The following is a 20359-nucleotide window of genomic DNA, read 5'->3' as shown; positions in this document are numbered from 1 at the left end:
AGGATCTGGGTTTGCGTCTGGCCTGGGGCAGAAGCACAAGACCCTACGTGAAAAATAACTAAAGCTCAAAGGGCTGGAAGCGTGACTTCATTGGTAGTGCAAGGCCCTGAGTTCAAATCCCAGTCCCACCAAACGAGCACATGCACACACAGGATCAGAAATGGCTCTGTGCTAAGTTGTGCTGTGGCCTGAGGCAACAGTGGGGGTCAGGAGTGGCGACTGTTTTGTAGGATGCTGGAGGGTCCCCTCTTCCCAGCTTGCAGAATGTGCTAGAAGGCACCAAGGACGCAAGGCTGTCACACAGTGCTCTCTGGTGGTGGTATTTTATCACTACACCCTCCCATCTGCTGGGGGAGCTACAGGCCTCTCGCTTGGTCTGACTTCTAAACTTTCCTTGGTTTACAACTTTGACAGGCACCTGTCACATCTCTGCTCTTTCCTGGTGGCTGAAATCCTCCCAACAGCTCCCCATGTCCTTCCAGAGGAGGCTGGGACAGTAGCAGGTGGTAGGTCAGGTGCCATGGACACATGAAAAAAAGCCAGCCATGCTTTCTATGAGTTCAATTTTGCACATGAAAAAAGAATGCCAGGGCTCCGTGCAGAAATGTCTCCTCCAAGGTCATTCACACCACCGTCCTGATGGCATCATGTGACAGGATGGGGACCCCGTAAGGAGAGCACCACAGGCCAGGCTCCATGAGGGCTGACTCTGGCCCTCGCTGGAATGGTCAACCATCTTTCCCACATTGCAGACTGGGAGACTGAGGACCGTGGGGCAGGTGAGTATTTTTGAGATAGGGTCTCGAGAACTATTATGTCTGGGACTGGCTTTGAACCTCGATCCTCCTGATCTCTGCCTCCTGAGTCCCTAGGATTACAGGCGTGAGCCACTGGCACCCGGCTGCAACGGTGTTATATAGCCCTGGGTCTAACTGCATCTTTGTGTTTTTGCTTCTTTCCTGGGAATATTTCATGCACAAACGATGAAGTGTTGTGTGTCTTCTCTCCCATGAATCTGGCTTTTGTTATCTTAATTCACAGGCCCCAGGCGCTGAACCTAAAAGGTAGCGAAATCGCGACGTTTTCTTCCTCCCACAGTTTGGTAGTTAAATGGTGTGACCACCATGGAAAGTAGTTACGGCGACAGCGAAGTTATGCAGTCAGCCTGTCGGCAAGTGAATGGATAAAGAAAATGTGGTGAACACACACCGTGGAATATCATTTAGCCGTGAAGACTGAAATTATGCCACTCGCAGGAAAATGGATGGAACTGCAGGTCGTCATGTTAAGAGAAATAAGCCAGTCTCAAAGATCACGTCTTTTTTTTTTTCTCATATGCAGAATATAGCTTTAAAAAAAGATGTGAACATAGAAGAGGAACCAGCAGGAGGGTGAGGGGGACAAAAGAGGATAGTGGTAGGGTGAGCAAGATCAAAGGACATTACACACATATATAAAAATGTCACAATGAAACCCGTTGAGATGTACCATAGGAAAAAAGAGTAGGGCAGTCCCTCAAAAAGTTAAATACAGAACTCCCATATCATTCAGTAATTCTAGTCAAAAGAATTGGAAGGTGGCCAGCCAGGGCAAAAAAACTCCAAGAGACCCCATCTCAATAGACAAAACAGGGTGCAGTGGTGCATGCCTGTCATCCCAGCTACCTAGGAGGAGGGGAGGAGGAAGGCAGCCTTTGATATTTTGCACTACAAAGTCTCCCGTGGGCTGAGGCGGGAGGTGGAGGGCTGGTGAGTCCCGGCCCGTGACGACCCTCCCGGCCACGCCAGCCACTCACCCACACCTCGGAGCTCCACGGCAGGGCGGCACAGCTGCAGGGCTCCTCGCACCAGGCCCACCTCCGGGGAGTCCACGTGAGGGGCGCACAGTTCAAAGTCGTCCAGCAGGGCCTCGATGCCCCCAGAGACACCCCGGCAGGAGATCCAGCTCATGCTCCCTGGGGGGAAGAGCCGCGTGGGGAGCACTCGCCTCCCCACTTGTTTCTGGGGATTCCAAAGCTCAGCAGTACTGACATTGGGACTGGGTCTTGCTCTGGGGTGAGGACTGACCTGTGCACTGCAGGGTGTAAAGTGATGGCACTGACCCCACAGCCCCGCGTGCCTGCAGCACCTGCCCCACGTGTCACCATCAGAAACGGCTCCAGACACCGCCAAGGTCTCCTGACGGCCAGAATGCCCTCGGGTTGAGAATCACAGAGGTGGATGGACAGATGGACGGGTGGATGGACAGGTGCGTGGATGGACGGGTGGGTGGATGGACAGACGGGCGGATGGGTGGGTGGATGGGTGGATGGGTGGATGGATGGGTGGATGGGTGGATGGGTGGGTGGATGGATGGGTGGGTGGATGGGTGGATGGGTGGATGGATGGGTGGATGGGTGGATGGGTGGATGGATGGATGGGTGGATGGGTGGATGGATGGGTGGATGGATAGGTGGATGGGTGGATGGATGGATGGGTGGGTGGATGGATGGGTGGGTGGATGGATGGGTGGATGGGTGGGTGGATGGATGGGTGGATGGGTGAATGGATGGATGGGTGGGTGGATGGATGGGTGGGTGGATGGGTGGATGGGTGGGTGGATGGGTGGATGGATGGATGGATGGGTGGATTGATGGGTGGATGGGTGGATGGATGGGTGGGTGGATGGATGGATGGTGGGTGGATGGTGGGTGGATGGGTGGGTGGATGGGTGGGTGGATGGGTGGATGGATGGGTGGGTGGATGGGTGGATGGATGGATGGGTGGGTGGATGGGTGGATGGATGGGTGGATGGGTGGATGGATGGATGGATGGATGGGTGGATTGATGGGTGGATGGGTGGATGGATGGATGGGTGGATGGATGGATGGATGGGTGGGTGGGTGGATGGGTGGATGGGTGGATGGATGGATGGGTGGATGGATGGTGGGTGGATGGGTGGGTGGATGGGTGGGTGGATGGGTGGATGGGTGGATGGGTGGATGGGTGGATGGATGGGTGGATGGGTGGATGGATGGATGGGTGGATGGATGGTGGGTGGATGGGTGGGTGGATGGGTGGGTGGATGGGTGGATGGGTGGGTGGATGGGTGGGTGGATGGGTGGATGGGTGGGTGGATGGGTGGATGGATGGGTGGATGGGTGCGTGGATGGGTGGATGGATGGATGGGTCGATGGATGGATGGGTGGATGGGTGGGTGGATGGGTGGATGGATGGATGGATGGGTGGATTGATGGGTGGATGGGTGGATGGATGGATGGGTGGATGGATGGATGGATGGGTGGATGGATGGGTGGATGGATGGATGGGTGGGTGGATGGGTGGATGGGTGGGTGGATGGGTGGGTGGATGGATGGATGGATGGGTGGATTGATGGGTGGATGGGTGGATGGATGGATGGGTGGATGGATGGATGGATGGGTGGGTGGGTGGATGGGTGGATGGGTGGATGGGTGGATGGGTGGATGGATGGTGGGTGGATGGGTGGGTGGGTGGGTGGATGGGTGGATGGATGGGTGGATGGGTGGATGGATGGATGGGTGGATGGATGGTGGGTGGATGGGTGGGTGGATGGGTGGGTGGATGGGTGGGTGGGTGGGTGGATGGGTGGGTGGATGGGTGGATGGGTGGGTGAATGGGTGGATGGATGGGTGGATGGGTTCGTGGATGGGTGGATGGATGGATGGGTCGATGGATGGATGGGTGGATGGGTGGGTGGGTGGATGGGTGGATGGATGGGTGGATGGATGGATGGGTGGATGGGTGGATGGGTGGATGGATGGATGGGTGGATGGGTGGATGGGTGGATGGATGGATGGGTGGGTGGATGGATGGGTGGATGGGTGGATGGATGGATGGGTGGGTGGATGGATGGATGGGTGGATGGATGGGTGGATGGGTGGATGGATGGATGGGTGGGTGGGTGGATGGATGGATGGGTGGGTGGATGGATGGATGGGTGGATGGATGGACGGATGGATGGGTGGATGGGTGGATGGGTGGATGGGTGGATGGGTGGATGGATGGATGGGTAGATGGATGGGTGGATGGGTGGATGGGTGGGTGGGTGGGTGGGTGGATGGGTGGATGGGTGGATGGGTGGATGGATGGGTGGATGGGTGGATGGGTGGATGGATGGGTGGATGGATGGGTGGATGGGTGGATGGATGGATGGGTTGATGGGTGGGTGGATGGATGGATGGATGCGTGGATGGATGGGTGGATGGGTGGATGGATGGATGGGTGGATGGATTGGTGGATGGGTGGTGGGTGGATGGGTGGATGGGTGGGTGGATGGGTGGATGGGTGGATGGGTGGATGGGTGAATGGATGGATGGGTGGGTAGGTGGGTGGGTAGATGGATGGGTGGATGGATGGATGGATGGACAGATAGAGTGTCTGTTGGGCTAAGCAGGGTTTCTGCCACCTGCACTATCACCATCAGGGCCCGCTCTCCCTCCATGGTGGGGCGTTCTGTGCGCTGCAGAGGGTGACGCCGTCCCTGGCCTCTGCTGGTTGCATTAGGGAATCCCCTTCCCCACCCTGAGTCATGACAGCTCAGACGCTGCAGAGTCCCGGGGCACAGAGCCATCATCATCCCCTTTGACGAGCTTGGCTGTAAGAGCTGCCAAGGAGCTGTTGGCCACCCTTTGCCCCCCAGCCCACGGAAGCAGGATGGGGGCACCCGTCCTTACCCAGCACCTCCTGCTTCAGCTCCTCGGTGCGGCCCGAGTGCAGCAGGTGAAACGGCAGCTCCTGCAGCTTGCGCACATTGGCGACAGTGTCTGAGAACCACAGCGGCTGTGGGGCCACCTGGCGGGGGGTGGGGGCGCTGGCTGGAGCTTGAACACAAGCTCAGACATTCACTCCACAAACATGGGCCAAGGGAGCACCGATGGTGCTGGAAGGAACAGGGACACAGGGCAGACAGATCTACTCCATGTCCTGCCCTGGTCAAGGCTGGGGAGGGACTCAAGGCTCAAGGCTTCCAAGGCAGTTTCCTCTGCTCCTGGGGAGACAGGAAAGGTTTCCTGAAGTTGGGGGCATTGGCGCTGGGCCTCACAGGATAGGTAGGAGTCTGATAAAATGCCTCAGAAAGTATGGCATTGCCATGCAGCCTGGTGCACATCTGTAATCCCAGCACTTGGGAAATGGAGGCAAGAGATTTGTGGGGTCAAGACCAACTTGGGCTATATTGCAAGAACCTATCTCAGAAAACAAAAAAAGTTGAGTATAGGTGCCAACTTTCCCACCTGTAATCCCAGCTACTCAAGAGGCAGAGATTGGGAGGATTAAGGTTTAGGACCAGCCCAGGCAAATAGTTAGCACAACCATCTCAAACAGTAAGCCAGGCATGGTGGTTCGTGCCTGTAATCCCAGCTACATGGGAGGTGTAGGTAAGAGGATTGGAGTCTGAGGCTGGCCTTGGGCAAAAACGTGAAACCTTACCTGAAAAATAAGCAAAGCAAAAAGGGCTGGGGCCATGGACCAAGTGGTAGAGCGTCTCTTAGCAAGTTCAAACCCAAGAAGTAAGGAAGGGAGGGAGATAGGTGTCACACTGTGCCGCTTAGGGAGTGATAAGGAAAGCAGTCAGGCAGATACAGGTTTAATTTGGAAACAGTTTCAGTGTGCAATTGGTCAAATCCCCGGATGCAGAGGCCGGCTGTAGACTGAGGGAGGCAGAGAACGATCAGGCCTCACAAGGAGTCTGAGGGTGGCAGATTTAACTGCGGGACACCTTGCACCTGTCTCCAACTGCGGGTCTTTCTTGCTGCCCAGGGGCCGAGGGGCACCTGGCCTCCGTGAAGAGGGAAGGGATGGTCAGGAGGGCGTTTTGGGGGAAGATGGAGGAGGACCAAGGCGCACCGTGTGGCCTTGACCTTGCCAGGATGGCAGAGCGGAGCTGCAGGTGAGGAGCAGCTGCAGGGTCACCTCACCTTGCGGTCCAAGTTCAAGGGCCTCCCCACGAGTGGCAGGGTGATGAGTTTCTTGGTGCCCTGGCTCCAGGCGCCCGAGAAGAAGTCGGCCAAGACCCCATGCCTCTTGGCTCTCTCGGGTCCCGACAGGTAGCGCACCCGGACCACCTCGGCCAGCTGTCTGCGCGGAAGGGAATAAAATCTTGTATGGTCAGGCACAGTGGTGTGAACTGCAGCCCCAGCTACTCAAGAGGTGAGGCAGGAGGATTGGTGGAGCCCAGGAGTTTGAGGCCAGCCTGGGCCACATTCCAAGATCACATGCAAGAAGGAAGGGAGAGAGGAAAGGAGGGAGAGAGAGAGAAGGAAGGAAGGGAAGAAGGAAGGGAGGGAGGGAGGAAGGGAGGGAGGGAGGGAGGGAGGGAGGGAGAGAGGGAGGGCGGGAGAAAGAGGGCGAGGGAGGGAGGAAGGAAGGAAGGAAGGAAAGAAAACATGTACACAATTTCATTGCAGCAGCCGGGTGCAGTGGCTCACACCTGTAATCCCAGCTACTCAGGAGACAGAGATCAGGAGGGTTTCGGTTCAAAGCCAGGGGAAAACAGTTTATGCGACCCTATCTCGAAAAAACCTAACACAAAAAAAGGCTGGTGGGGTTTTTCAAGAGGTAGAGTGCCCGCCTAGCAAGTGTGAGGCCCTGAGTTCAAACCCCAGTACTGTCAAAAAACAAAGTGACTGATTGCTAAAATGGAATATTACTCAGCTATGAAGAGGAATGGAACATTCGCATATGCTACAGTGTGGATGAATTTGGAAAACATGGCGCTGAGTGACAGAAGCCAGACACAAAGGGCCACCCGGTGTGTGATTCTGGAAACATCCAGAACCAGCAAATCCAGAGACAGGACGCAGACAGGTGGCTGCCAGGGGTCAGGGGAGGGGAACGAGGGTCTCTGCAGGGCGATGGAAATAGGGCTTCTGGCACTTGAAATTCTTAAATTGTTATGTAAATTTCATCTTGACTTAGAAACAAGGGGGTTGGAGTGTGGCTCATGGCAGGTGACAGGGCAGGAGTTTAGACCCGGGGTCCTGCAGATGCTGTCCCACTGTGGCCCCATGGACCTACCTGTGGGCGACAGCCAGCAGGGTGAAGCCCTCCACGGGCCGCCGGGCCAGGCAGGGACCCAGGTCCCGCCGCAGCCGCACCCAGAGCAGGGGCGGGAAACGCAGCAGCTCCTTGCTGGGCGGCGTCCAGTCCTGGTACACAGCCTGCAGGACCTCGTCGTCCAAGGACAGGACGTCCTTCAGCTCGGCTTCCGAGAGACCGTACCTGCGGGAGGAAGAAGGCCAGGGCTTAGGGACAGGCCTGTGACTTCTGCACTGGAGGATGCAAAACCCTGGCGAGGGGGAGACGCAGCCACCTGCGGTGTTGTCTGGGTCAGCATTTGGACAGCACCCAGGCCTAGCTGTCACCCACCCACCAAGTCAGGATCTCCTGCACACACATTGGCAGACTCAGGGATCACCGCATCCCCAGCTCAGAGCTCTGAGACGCCCCCACAAGGGCAGAGACGAAAAAAATAATATGCAGAAACCCAGTGTATCATGCACCCAGCACCCAGCACCTACCCAGCCTGAGAAAACAGAGCTAGAGACAGAGATTTTTTTTTGGAGGTACTGGGATTTGAACTCAGGGCCTCATGCTTGCTAGGCAGGTCCTCTACCACTTGAGCCACTCCACCAGCCCTTTTTGTGAAGGGTTTTTTTCAGATAGAGTCTCATGAACTATTTGCCCATGGCTAGCTTCGAACCAGATCCTACTGATCTCTGCTTCCTGAGGAGCTGGGATTACAGGCGTGAGTCACCAGCACCCAGCTTAGTTCTTTTTTTTTTTTAAAGGGTCTCACGTTTTTGCCCTGGCTGGCCTGGACTACTATCTTCCTATCTCTTGAGTAGCTGGGATAACAGTCATGTGCCACCATGCCTGGCTTGTTGGTAGCTCACGAGAGCCAATCTCAAAAATATCCAACACAAAACAGAGCTGGCAAAGTGGCTCCCGTGACAGAGCGCCTGCCTAATAAGTGTGAGGCCCAGGGTTCAAATCCCAGGCCACCAAAAAAAAAAATGCCCAGAAAAGAGGCAAAGCCAAAACAACAAACTCCATTGCGGTCCAGTGCTTGAGGGGGTGGACTTGAGCGTTCTTTGCTCATTCCTCCCTTGCTGTCTCTGTTCATCGACTGACTCTCCCTGCCCACCAATGCCAGGCGTCTGTGAGCAGTGGCTCCTGACTGTCATGACCCAGGTCTCTCAGGGCTGGCAGACCTGGGACGGTCATCAGGCTAAGCATTCATTCAAATGTCCTTTCTTTCCTTTTTGCTGATTTTTGACCCTTGTAGAGACAGAATTGACAAAAGTGGTTTTGTTCCAGGTGTGGCATGGTGAGTGACTAGAGACACTGTGGGTGGTGTGAGGCTCCACCCAATCAAATTAGCAGCACAGTCGTCACCCCCAGAGGTACCTCTGTGTGTGTGAGAGAGAGAGAGAGAGAGAGAGAGAGAGAGAGAGAGAGAGAGAGACAGAGAGACAGACAGAGGGAGAGAGAGGACTCTTAAGAGCTCTCCTGACAAATTTCAAGGGAACAATACCGTATTGTTAAGTACAGTCACTATGTTAGTCAGTTTTCTGTTGCTGTGACAAAACACCTGGGACAAATAATCTAAAGCAGAAATGATCATTTCCAGCTCACAGCTCAGTCCATGGTCCCTTGGCTGGTGGCTGTGGGTGGTGGGCAGAGCATCATGGTGGGGACATGTGTGGGGCACAGCCTCTCCTGTCACGATGAGAGAGAAGCAGGGCTAAGGTCCCAATAGCTCTTCCAGACCACGCCCCCAATAACCTAACTGCCTCTCACTAGGCCCCGCCTCTTAAAAGCTCCACGCCCTCCAACAGTCCCACAGGCTGGGGCCAAGCCTTTGCCACATGGGCCTTTGGGGGACAGTCCAGATGCAAACGGTAGCATGCCATCCTCAGAACTCGTTCGTCGGAACATTTGTGCCCAGGGCACACAGAGTTCTGAACTCTGTGTGGTGCACTAAGCCTGCCTTATTTTCAGATTCATTTCATGTGGTTTTGGCCAAGCATGTGAAAAAATGATACGTTTTATAAATCAACAGAAATTTCAAAAACAAAAAATTTTAATTTCCACATCTGCAGGCTGCAACTCAGTGGAATCAGAGAAGCTCCCGGTCAGTCCCGTGCTGCGGTCAGTTGTGTTCAAATCAATCGGTGGTCTGCTGAGTGCTGCCCTGCCCTTAATTTTGTGAAAATCGCCCTCCCAAAAAGCAAACGGTGCCCAGCAAGCCAAGTAAAGGCAAATGGCTTAAAGTGGTGCGTGGAGAGTTTGAGATGTGTTGAAAGGTAGCATCTCTTTAGCAGAAGTTGGGAGGCAAAAGTTGTGGGAAAGACGAATCAAGCATCTGCAGTGCAGCACTGAGCTCTGCGTCCTGAGCACGCGTTGGTTTTCCTCAGCATGGTCTCTTTAGTGCCATAGACTCGTGGATACTGAAGATCTGCTGCACTTTAGAGATCAAAGGGCCACAGCGACTTCTCAAATGGCTCAGGGGAAAATGATGTGTGTGTGAGCATGTGGATGGATGGACGGACGGGTGGATGGATGGACGGACGGGTGGATGGATGGGTGGGTGGGTGGATGATGGGTGTATGGATGGGTGGGTGGGTGGACAGACGGGTGTATGGATGGGTGGGTGGGTGGCTGGATGGATGGATGGGTGGTGAGTGGGTGAGTGGATGGACAGGTGGATGGACGGATCGATGGATGGGTGGTGAGTGGGTGAGTGGATGGACGGGTGGATGGGTGGATGGACGGGTGGATGGGTGGACGGATGGACTGATGTATGGGTGGATGGATGTGTGGGTGGGTGGGTGGGTGGATGGGTGGATGGGTGGGTGGGTGGATGGGTGGATGGATGGGTGGATGGATGGGTGGATGGGTGGGTGGGTGGATGGATGGATGGGTGGGTGGATGGGTGGATGGATGGATGGGTGGATGGGTGGATGGGTGGGTGGATGGGTGGATGGGTGGATGGGTGGATGGGTGGATGGGTGGGTGGGTGGGTGGAAGGATTGGTGGGTGGGTGGGTGGATGGGTGGGTGGGTGGATGGGTGGGTGGGTGGATGGGTGGGTGGATGGGTGGGTGGGTGGATGGGTGGGTGGATGGGTGGGTGGATGGGTGGGTGGGTGGGTGGAAGGATTGGTGGATGGGTGGGTGGGTGGGTGGGTGGCTGGGTGGCTGGGTGGATGGGTGGATGGATGGATGGATGGATGGATGGATGGATGGATGGGTGGATGGGTGGATGGGTGGATGGGTGGATGGGTGGGTGGGTGGGTGGGTGGATGGGTGGATGGATGGGTGGATGGATGGATGGGTGGATGGGTGGATGGGTGGATGGGTGGATGGGTGGGTGGGTGGGTGGGTGGATGGGTGGATGGATGGGTGGATGGGTGGATGGGTGGATGGGTGGGTGGGTGGGTGGAAGGATTGGTGGATGGGTGGGTGGGTGGGTGGGTGGGTGGGTGGCTGGGTGGCTGGGTGGCTGGGTGGCTGGGTGGATGGATGGATGGATGGATGGGTGGATGGATGGATGGATGGATGGATGGGTGGATGGGTGGATGGGTGGGTGGGTGGGTGGGTGGATGGGTGGATGGATGGGTGGATGGATGGATGGGTGGGTGGATGGATGGATGGATGGATGGGTGGGTGGATGGATGGATGGATGGATGGATGGGTGGATGGGTGGGTGGATGGATTGAAGAGTGGGTGGATGGACAAACAGATAGTTAGATATAACTAGAAAGATAGATAAGTTGAAGGAAATGAGTACAGAAATGTGGATGGATGGATGGACAGACATATAGATAGCTAGAAAGATAAACAGAAGGTAGATATGGGTGAGAGAGAGTGGGGAGGAGTAAGAGAGAGATACAGAGGCAGAGGGAGGAGAGAGTGCTCACAAGGAAGATGCAGGGGGAAGGTTTTTCTCAACAAGGCTCTGCCTACAGGGGACACGAGACATTCCGGGGTCACAGTGGGGCGTGTGACTGGCACCTAAGGCAGGGTGCTGCTGAGCGCCCCTAGTGCCCAGGGTTCCCACTGCAGAGCATCATGGCTCCAATGTCAGTGGTGCAGGTGCCGCAGCCCCATGGGTGGATGTTCTTCTCACTGCTCCTATAGTCGTCTGCAAATCTGAAATGATTTCCAGCTAAAAAGATTATGAAAGAAATACTCTCCTTTTGGGGAAATAGAAATTTCTGGAACTTTAAGGAGCCGATGGCTTCCCAACACTGTGCACACAATAAAAACAAAGACACAGCTAGACAGGAGGAAAAAGCTCGGGTGTCCTCTTATATAGGGTGACTAGAGCTAACAGCATTGTGTCAAGTAAATTAAAATACCCACAAAGCCGGGCACTAGTGGTCACGTCTGTAATCCCAGCTACTCAGGAGGCAGAGATCAGGAAGAACGTGGTTCAAAGCCAGCCTGGGCAAATAGTTCTCGAGACTCTTATCTCAAAAAAACCTTCACAAAAATAGGGTTGGTGGAGTGGCTCCAGGTGAAGGCCCTGAGTTCAAACCCCAGTACCACAAAATAAAAAAGAAGCGGAGGCTTACCGAGAGGACACGATGTAACCCAGCACATGGGCCACGAGCAGTTGTCCGTGCGTCTGCTCCAGGCGAGCACATAGCTGGTGAGTGGCTTCCTCAGCGGTGGTGGCCAAAGGAGCTGGCACAGTAAAGGAGGCCCATTTCCGGGCCTCCTCGAAGGCCAGCCTCAACCGCCCTGGGTGCCCACACTCGGGGAGGCTGGCCCAGAGCACGTCCCTCTGCACGGGACTCAGTGTCCTCCTGCCCGCCACCAGCAGGAGTTGGATCATCTCCTGCGCTTGCTTCCCAGAGAGGGGCTTCAGCTCCCAGTAGGCATCAGGGTCCCTGAGAGTCTGTCGCACGGCATCTAAGACACCTGATGGCCCAGAGCAAGCGGTCAGGATGAGGTGCACCTGTGGGGGACACATGACAGGTAGCCAAGGGACTCTCTGAGAGTGGCACTCCAAGTCCAGGTCATCCACAGAGTCCAGCAGCACCACCAAGGACTCGAAGTTTCTGGAGGACACGGTGTGGAGGAGGACGTGGAAAAAGTGGCCCACCCTGCTGTGGGTGTCCAGGACCTGGGCAGGGGGCAGGGGCAGCCCGTAGGCCAGGCACAGCTGGGAGCAAAGGCTCCTGAGGAGGCCACGGGCACCCAGGCTCATCTGTGATGTCCCCAGCAGCCGCAGCACGGTCACCGTCTTGTGACCCAGCAGCCCTGGCACCTGTTCGGCCAGTTTGCACACCAAGGAGGTCTTGCCGATGCCCGGGGGTCCAAAGATGACCAGGGAGCTATGGGGACGGCCATCATCTTGCCTGAGCCGCTGCCCCAGCTGGGCCATGATGTCTTGGTGGCCGCAGAAGGTCCTGGTGGCCTCTGCACTCTGCCAAAGGTGGTGGCGGATCTCCTGGTAGAGCCAGGCCAGGTCCTGCCCGGCCGACTCCAGCTCCCGCAGACGCTCGAGGACCTGGTGGTTGACCCTGGTCACAAACTGCTCACTGAGGTCCTTGAGGTAGCGGGTGTGGGCCTTGCTCTTGGGGTTCACCAGGTCGCGGCTCCAAGGGAGGTGATGAGTCTTGATGACTTCGGGGTGCCTGTCAGCGATGCGCCCCTTGAGGCTGCCGAGAAGGTTCTGCGCATCGGTGTCCAGACAGCCATCTGGCAGTCGGTCCACCCTCCTGAGGGAGCAGTCATCTAAGATGTGTTTGTTGAGGTCTTGGATCTCCCGCAGGAAGACGGTGGCTCCCTGCGCCCCGTTCTCGGTGCTCAGCAGGCCACGCTCCATCTCACACTCGATGACTGCAAGAGCGAAGGGGATGGGGAGAGACAGCGGTCACCATTGGGCACCAGATGGCCACTGTGGAGTGGCTGGGGAGACATTTTCTGGGGAATGATGGGGTTTTTCAAGTTGAACAGGTGGCAGAGTCACCTAGAGGGGTCTTATGAAAGCCAAGGCAGTTTTTTTTTTTTTATCCAGAGGCACTGGGTAAACAGATGACTGGATACACAAAATATGATATATCCATACAACGGAATATTATTCAGCCACGAAGAGGAATGAAGCATTGATTTGTGCTAGCATGTGCATAAGCCTTGAAAACATGACAGCAAGTGACAGAAACCAGACACAAAAGGCCACATAGTGTGTGATTCCGTTGGTACGAAATATCCACAGCAGGCAAATCCACAGTGGAGGAAATGAACTGGGGGGGGTGGGGGGGGTGGGGAAAGGGAGTGGGTGCCAATGGGGACTGGTTTCCATTTGGGATGACGAAAATATCCTGGAACTAGACAGAGAGAATGGTGGCCCAACAGAGTGAATGTACCAAATATCACCGAAGTGTTCACTTCACAAAAAAAAAAAAAATGGTGAATTTAATGCTGTGTGAATTATACCTTAATACGTTTTTTTTTTTTTGCAGTGTTGGGATTTGAACTCAGGCCTCACACTTGCCAGGCAGGCGCTCTACCACTTGAGCCACGCCACCAGCCCCCACATTTATCCTTAAAAGCCAGAGGGCAACGATTTGAGACTTTATGGGCCAGACAGGTGTGGGTCACATTGCCTCTGTAGCAAGGATGCAAACTAACGCACTTGAGTATGTGCCAATAAAACTTTATTTACAAAAGCAAGCGGGGGGCCGGGTTTGGCCCTTGGACCATAACTTGCTGAGCCCTGTCCAGGGCATAAAGAAGCTGCTCTGAGGACCCGTATTTTCCAGGACTGACTCCCCCTTGGAGGCTGTTTTGGAACAGTGCTCATGTAGGACAAATTATTTTTGAAGTCACTCTGGGCTCAGCGGTGGCTCCCAGCTCTCGGAGGCTGAGTGAGCTGGGCCCTTGGAGACGGGGTCCAACCTGGGAGTCAAAGTCAACAGCCACTCATGAGTCTACCACAGAGACACCTGGCGCCCCCTTCAGTCCCAGAATGGGACGCAGAGAGGGGCGAAGCAGCTGACAGTCCCAATGTAGCATCCTCCTCGGCCGCGTTTTGGCGCGAACCCGTTGACAACCAGCTTCTCTGCCGCCTGCAAGCTGTGTGGCCTTGGGCCAGTGTCTGCACCTCTCTGATCCTGTGTCCCTCCCCTTATCATGGATGTGCTAGTCCAATTCTGATGCGGGGGGCTGTCGTGAGAATTTCCGTGCAAGTTTCTAGTCCCAAAAAGCTAAGACTGTAACATCACTCACAGAACGCATGGCAGGGATGGCGCGGTTGTCAGCAGCTGGGGACCGTGATTAAAGACGGGTGACCGGAGGGAAGGAGACCACAGGCCTCTCAGCTTAGTCTCCCCACCAGGAAGCACTGAAGAAGCCCAGGCCGCGGGAACGTCTAGGAAAGACCTGAGCAGACTTCCTCAAAAACTCAAGGTCATCAGAAACAAGGACAGACTGACAGCCGGTCACAGAGCAGAGGGGCCTAGCACTCCTTGTAACGCGGGGTCCTGGGACAGGAGGACACTCACTGGATGACGTCCCAGTAATGGCATTTGTAGAAAAATCTTTGTTGGAGGGGAAGGTGGGAGTGGGGGGAGGCTGGAGGTGAGGGGGGCTGCGGCCTGGAGGGGATGGGGGACCCCAGAGGCGGTTTTCGGGTGATGCACCCATGGGGTGGGCAGCCCTTTTGGAGCCACCGCCAGCTGGCGGCAGACGGGATAAACTCCCATGGTCCCAAGTTCAAATCTCAGCTCCTCCACTTGGGCAGACAAGTGTGTTCCCTCCTGCCTCAGTTTCCACCTCAGAGGTGGGCGGGTGTGAGAGGCTGGGAGACCCCACACATAAAGGCCCCTGGGCAGGGGCTGGCTCTTGAACCAACATGGGGTGACCCACTCTGACAGTTTGCCCAGTCCTAACTCGGTTCTGGCATGAAATAGTGAAGTGGTGCACACCCGTCACCCCGACTCTCCGGAGGCTGAGGCAAGAGGATCACGAGTTCGAATCCAGCTTGGGCTACAAAGTCTCAAAAAAATAAACCCAACAAAATCTGCAACCTGGGAAGGCCTCAGTCCAGGCAGACTGGGCTTGGGGGTCACCCTAGGATTCCTCCATTCTAGGACCTTCCTGGGAGCTAAGTGACGGAACCCTAAAATTATGATTGAACAGGGGCCTGGACTCCATCCTGCACCAGAACCTTTTGCTTTGAAATTGGCCGATACCCGGACAGCTGCATTTGGACAGGAGGATGTGCACCCCAAGATTTAGTCATAGTGGGGTCCCCGCAGCCTCACCTGACTGGTGGTAACGGTGCCATTGCTGCTGACTGATGAGGCCCAGCCTCCAGGCCTCCTGGGCTCCGGAGCGGAGGACGGAGGTCAGAGTGGCCTCTTCAGGCCCGCGGGTCTCCCCGGTGCCCGGTGCCCGCAGGATGTAGGTGGGAGGAATGGCGTTCTTGTCCTTCTGGAAGTGCCGTGCCACCAGCTCCAGGTCGCCAGGCCTGGCGGTCAGCTGGGCCCTCAGTGCCTCCCACTCCTTCTCTTCAATCATCCGGGGGACCGGACAGGGGCCATATAGGTTACCTAGGAGGGCCTGGCGGGGAGATGGGCAGACAGGGAAATAGAGGTTCGAATCTCCACGCTGGCACTTAGCTGCGTGACCACTGAGACCCAAAACACGGGTCAGCTAGGTGGTAAAAACATGGCGACAATTGTTGCATTAAGAAGCATGAGTTGAAGCCAGGTGTGGTGGCACACGCCTGTAATCCCAGCCACTTGGGAGGCACAGGTAGGAGGATCCTGGCTTAAGGTCAGCCTGGGCATAAAACAGGAGACTCTATCCAAAAAAATAAACTAAAGCCAAAAGGGCAGAGGTGTGGGTCCAGTGGTAGAGGCCTAGCAAGTAGGAGGCCTTGGGTTCAAACTGCAGGACCATTAAAAAAAAGGAGGAGAAGGAGAGGGAGAGGGAGAAGGAGGAGAAAGCAGGTAGAAGCTGGGCACAGTGGTGCATGCTGTAATCCCAGCCTTGGGAGGCAGAAGCAGGGAGATTGAGAGTTCAAAACCACCCTATCCCAAAAAACACCCTCCTCAAAAATAGAAGAAAGCAGCACAGAGGCAGACTTTGATCTGCAGGTATGTGCAAAGGAGCCTGACCTGAGAAGTAAGGTGTTGTTGCGGTGCGGGTGTGGGTGTTTGTTGAGATAGGGTCTCGCTCTGTAGCCCAGGCTGGCCTCAACTCCTGGGCTTGAATGGATTTTCCTCCCTCAGCCTCCCCAGTAGCTGGGACTACAGGTGTGCACTACCACACCTGGCTCCGGACAGGTAACTTTTGATTGCCACCAGCAACCAGCAGCACTGAATTCTCTCCCTGGGACGCCCCGGGATGACCAAGAGGTAAGGTGAACATCGTCAGAATCAAGATGCGTGTGCCAACCCGACTCAAAAATGGAGTCAAGCTGGGAGGTTATGAAGGAAGGGAGCTTATGCTTGGTTGCTGGTGGTGGCTCTCACAAGACTAGAGGAACCACACCTTGCACAGAAGCCACTGAAACTTACACAAAATTCCTTCTACGAGGACATGTGCCCGGCTACTGTCTGTCCAACCTAGGATCAGTGTCCCCATTCATTCGAGTCACCACTTCTGCTTTTCAAAAAAGCAAACAAAAGTGCCGGCTCACACCTGCAATCCCAGCTACTTGGGAGATCGAGATTGGGAGGATTGTGGTTCGAGGCCAGCCTCAGAAAATCGTTCTAGAGACCCCCATCTCCAAAATAACCAAAGCAAAATGGACTGGAGCTGGGGCTCAAGTGGTAGAGCGCCTGATTTGCAAGCATGAAGTCCCAAGTTCAAATCCCAGTGCTGACAAAAAAAAAAAAATAGCGCAGGTTAGTGGGATCAAAGCAAGAATGACTAAGAGCTCCCAGCGGGAGTAATTGTGGCCCTGCAGAAGCTGGGGATGCTGGGGACCCAGGACACTTGGAGCCCCTAATGGCCCGGTTACCAGACAGCTGCCTCTCCAAGGGCCCCGGCCCAGCCCTGATTTCCATGGAAAGTCCCCCAGATTAGAGCCGTGGGGAGGGCGATGTGGCCCTTGGCTATATGGAGCAGTGACACTTGGTCTGAGAGACACAGGAAGCCAGCAGAGGGCAGCAGGGCACAGGGCCCTTCTGGAAGGTTGCCAGGACTGACTGAACTTGTGGGGACCTTGGATATGACACTGTCCCCTAAGCAACCTGGAGGCCAGGTTGTCCTTTTCACTGCCTGGGATCTGAGTTTGCAAAGCCAGAGTCCTCCTGGGGTTCAGCTTTCCCTCTCTCTCTCTCTCTCTCTCTCTCTCTCTCTCTCTCTCTCCTCTACCTCCCACTCTCTCTGATTTGAGCCTCTCTCTTTTTGGTGCTGGTTGCTTACTTGCTTTTGTCATACTAGACACGTTTTCTTTTTTTTTGGTGGCACTGGGATTTGAACTCAGGGCCTCAAGCGTGCTAGGCAGGTGCTCCACTACCCAAACCACTCCCCAGTCCCTTTTGCTTTTCAGGTATTTTTCAGGAAGGTGTCACATTGTTGCCCCGGGCTGGCCTTGGAGTGTGATTGTCCTACGCGCACTTCCTGTATAACTTGGATTACAGACATGCACCACTGTGCTAGGCGTGTTGGTTGCTTTCTGCCTGCTCATTCGTTGCCTGGGCTCCCGTGAACCACAATCCTCCCGATCTCTGCCTCCCGAGAAGCTGGGATTACAGGCGTGAGCCACTGTACCCAGGTATTTTTTTTTCCTGTTTTTGAAAACACTTTTCCCTTGGAACTCAACAAAATGAGCTGACTCCCTTGGAAAATTAAATCTAGAAGACTAGAAAAACAATTCTGAAGGAACTTTACAAGCATGAGTGCAGGGCCTTCCAAATGTCACAGCACACATGTGTTTTTCTTTTTACAGGGCTGGGGATGGAACCCAGGGCCTCCCACATGCCAGACAAGCGCCCCACTCCTGAGCCTCACCCCAGCCCCTTGCCGATTTCTCTTCATTTTGCCAGAAAACAGCTCTAGTAACGAGAACCATGCTCTCCCACACACATCCTGCCTCATCTCCAGGACAGGTTTTGCCTTTTATTTGGAATTGTTTGCTCTTTTGTGATTAAAATATATTGGGCAGGCCAGGCATTGTGACTCACACCTGTAATCCCAGCTACTCAGGAGGCAGAGATCAGGAGGAGGGCAGTTCAAAGCCACCCCGGCAAATAGTTTGCAAGACCCTATCTTGAACAAACCCTTCACAAAAAATGGCTGGTGGAGTGGTTCAAGGTGAAGGCCCTGAGTTCAAACCCCAGTACCGCAAAAAAAAAAATTTTTTTTTAAGCATATTAGGCAAAAAGACTTTTATTTTTTCCCTCAAATCCCTGGTTGGCAAAGTTTTTCAGAAGGAGCCAGATGGTCCCTATTGTGAGGCAAGTGGAGATGACTCTGGCATCCTAGGAGCTCTAGACAATGGTAAACCAATGGCAGGGGCCGTGTGCCAATAAAACTTTATTTACAAACACAAGCAGCGGGCCAGACGTGACCCACCAGCTGTAACTCGCTGGCCCTGCGGGAGGAGTAAACGAGACGAGGCGTCACCATTTCACACATGTGGAATTTAGAGTTGTGTTCAATCAAGACATCAGATTGTCACTCATAGATAATGGCCCAAACTGCTACCCGCTGGCACCTGGCAGGGACGCAGGATTCCCAGGGCCCTGTGGGATTCCACGCTGCCTGGGATGGGAGAGGGAGTAAGGGCCACCCCATCTCTCCCCACACACTCACGACAAAGGCCGGCCCGATGGACGTCCTCTGACAGCGGCTGAGTTCCTCCAAGCAGAGCTCCTTGGTCATGTGCTCAGTAGCCTCGCTGCTCCGGACACCCCACCTCAGATCAACAACCTGGGGGTGATAAGGGCAGGGTTGTTGGGGGGGGTGGCATAATGGGTGACTTGTTTTTATTTCAAATCCCTTTAACAAAAGTGCCAGGTGCAGCAGCTCATGCCTATAATCCCAGCTACATGGGAGGCTGAGATTGGGAGGATCATGGTTCAAGGCCAGCCTGGGCAAAAAGTTCCAGAGACTCCCCAAGATCAACCAATAAAAAGCTGGCTGGAGGAGCGGCTCAAGTGGCACAGGCCCTCCTAGTAAGGGTTCAAACCCCAGGGGAGCAACACTGAATAAGTTACAACGAACCCGTGCCCATTTCTCAGTTGTCACAAATGTCACAATGGCTGTAACATAGTTTCTCTGTGATTGGTAAACATTTAACAGCAGCAGAAACAGGTGCAGGGTAAAGTAGGAATTTTACTATGCAAATTTCCTGCCAATCTAAATTCCAAAATCAAAAAAACTACTTAACCTAGAAAGCGTGAGGCCCTGAGTTCAAACCCCAGTACCACCAGAAAAAAAAAAAACCTACTTAAGCCGGGCATGGTTGTGCACGCCTGTAATCCCAGCACTGGGAGGTGGAGAAGGGAGGATCTCGAGTTCAAGGTCACGCTGTCTCATGGGAAAAAAACAACAGCAAAGTTGACTCCAAAACAACATTTGAAAAAATAACCGTGGACCCTGGGCATGTCCCAACTGGGTCCCTTTGGGAGCGAGGACGGGTTGGCGCTTGCTGGCTCCACTCTCTGCAAAGGAGGGCATTGCTTTGGGCAGAAATTGGAGGCGGTGGGGTTGCCTTGGTAACCGCATGCTGGCCCCAGGGAGGTGACAGAAAGGCTCAATTCACTCGGGCAGTGCTGACCCAGCAATGGGTGGAGTGACAGGGAGACAAAGGGGACCCGGACGGTCCCTGCCTACCTACATTCTTCAGGCCCGAGAGGAGGAAATACAAATTCCTAGCGAGCGACAACACAACACGGGTGAAAGACGACAGGACCGAGTGTGACAGGAGGGCAGGGGGCTGCAAGCTTGGTGTGGGCGCAGAGGAGGAAAAGAGCGGGGAACAGCCTCGGGCAGCAGCTTGGACCTCTGCACTGCTGTGTCCCCACTCGGGACACCTGCTTCTTACAAGCAGTGAGTGTTTGATCTGTGCTGGAAACATTTTCCTCTTTGTTGGTGGTGGTGGCTCTGTTTGCTTTGTAACTTGAGATGGGGTCTCTCTATGTAGTTCAGGCTGGCTTTGAACTCCTGAACCCGTGATTCACCAGCCACAGCCTCCTGAGCAGCTGGGAGGACCGGGTGTGGCGCCATCCTGAGTTGTTTTCCTGTTCAGTGTCTCTGACCTTGAGCTCTGTCCTTGTGATCAGTGATGGAGTGGAATTTTCATTGTTTTTTAACTCTGCTCCTGGGATTTGAACCCAGGTCCTGTGCATGGTCGGCATGGTCTCTACCA

General features: G+C 54.8%; 1 protein-coding gene across 1 annotated transcript in view; it reads right to left on the bottom strand.

Moving 5' to 3' along the window:
* The window catches only part of Nwd1 (NACHT and WD repeat domain containing 1), a 44676-nt gene that overhangs the window by 19228 nt on the left and 5089 nt on the right, over nt 1–20359 (bottom strand). The window contains exons 4-10 of the mRNA XM_074053753.1: nt 18802–18918; nt 15297–15594; nt 11598–12870; nt 7035–7238; nt 5936–6095; nt 4694–4811; nt 1796–1954 (exon numbers count right to left, since the gene is read on the bottom strand). Of these exons, the coding sequence (XP_073909854.1) occupies nt 1796–1954; nt 4694–4811; nt 5936–6095; nt 7035–7238; nt 11598–12870; nt 15297–15594; nt 18802–18918 (2329 nt within the window). The remainder of the gene's footprint in view (nt 1–1795; nt 1955–4693; nt 4812–5935; nt 6096–7034; nt 7239–11597; nt 12871–15296; nt 15595–18801; nt 18919–20359) is intronic.

Source organism: Castor canadensis, chromosome 14 (genome assembly GCF_047511655.1).
Source record: "Castor canadensis chromosome 14, mCasCan1.hap1v2, whole genome shotgun sequence".
Taxonomy (NCBI): domain Eukaryota; kingdom Metazoa; phylum Chordata; class Mammalia; order Rodentia; family Castoridae; genus Castor; species Castor canadensis.
The sequence above is the reverse complement of the archived record's forward strand: the minus strand, read 5'-3'. Positions and strand labels throughout refer to the sequence as shown.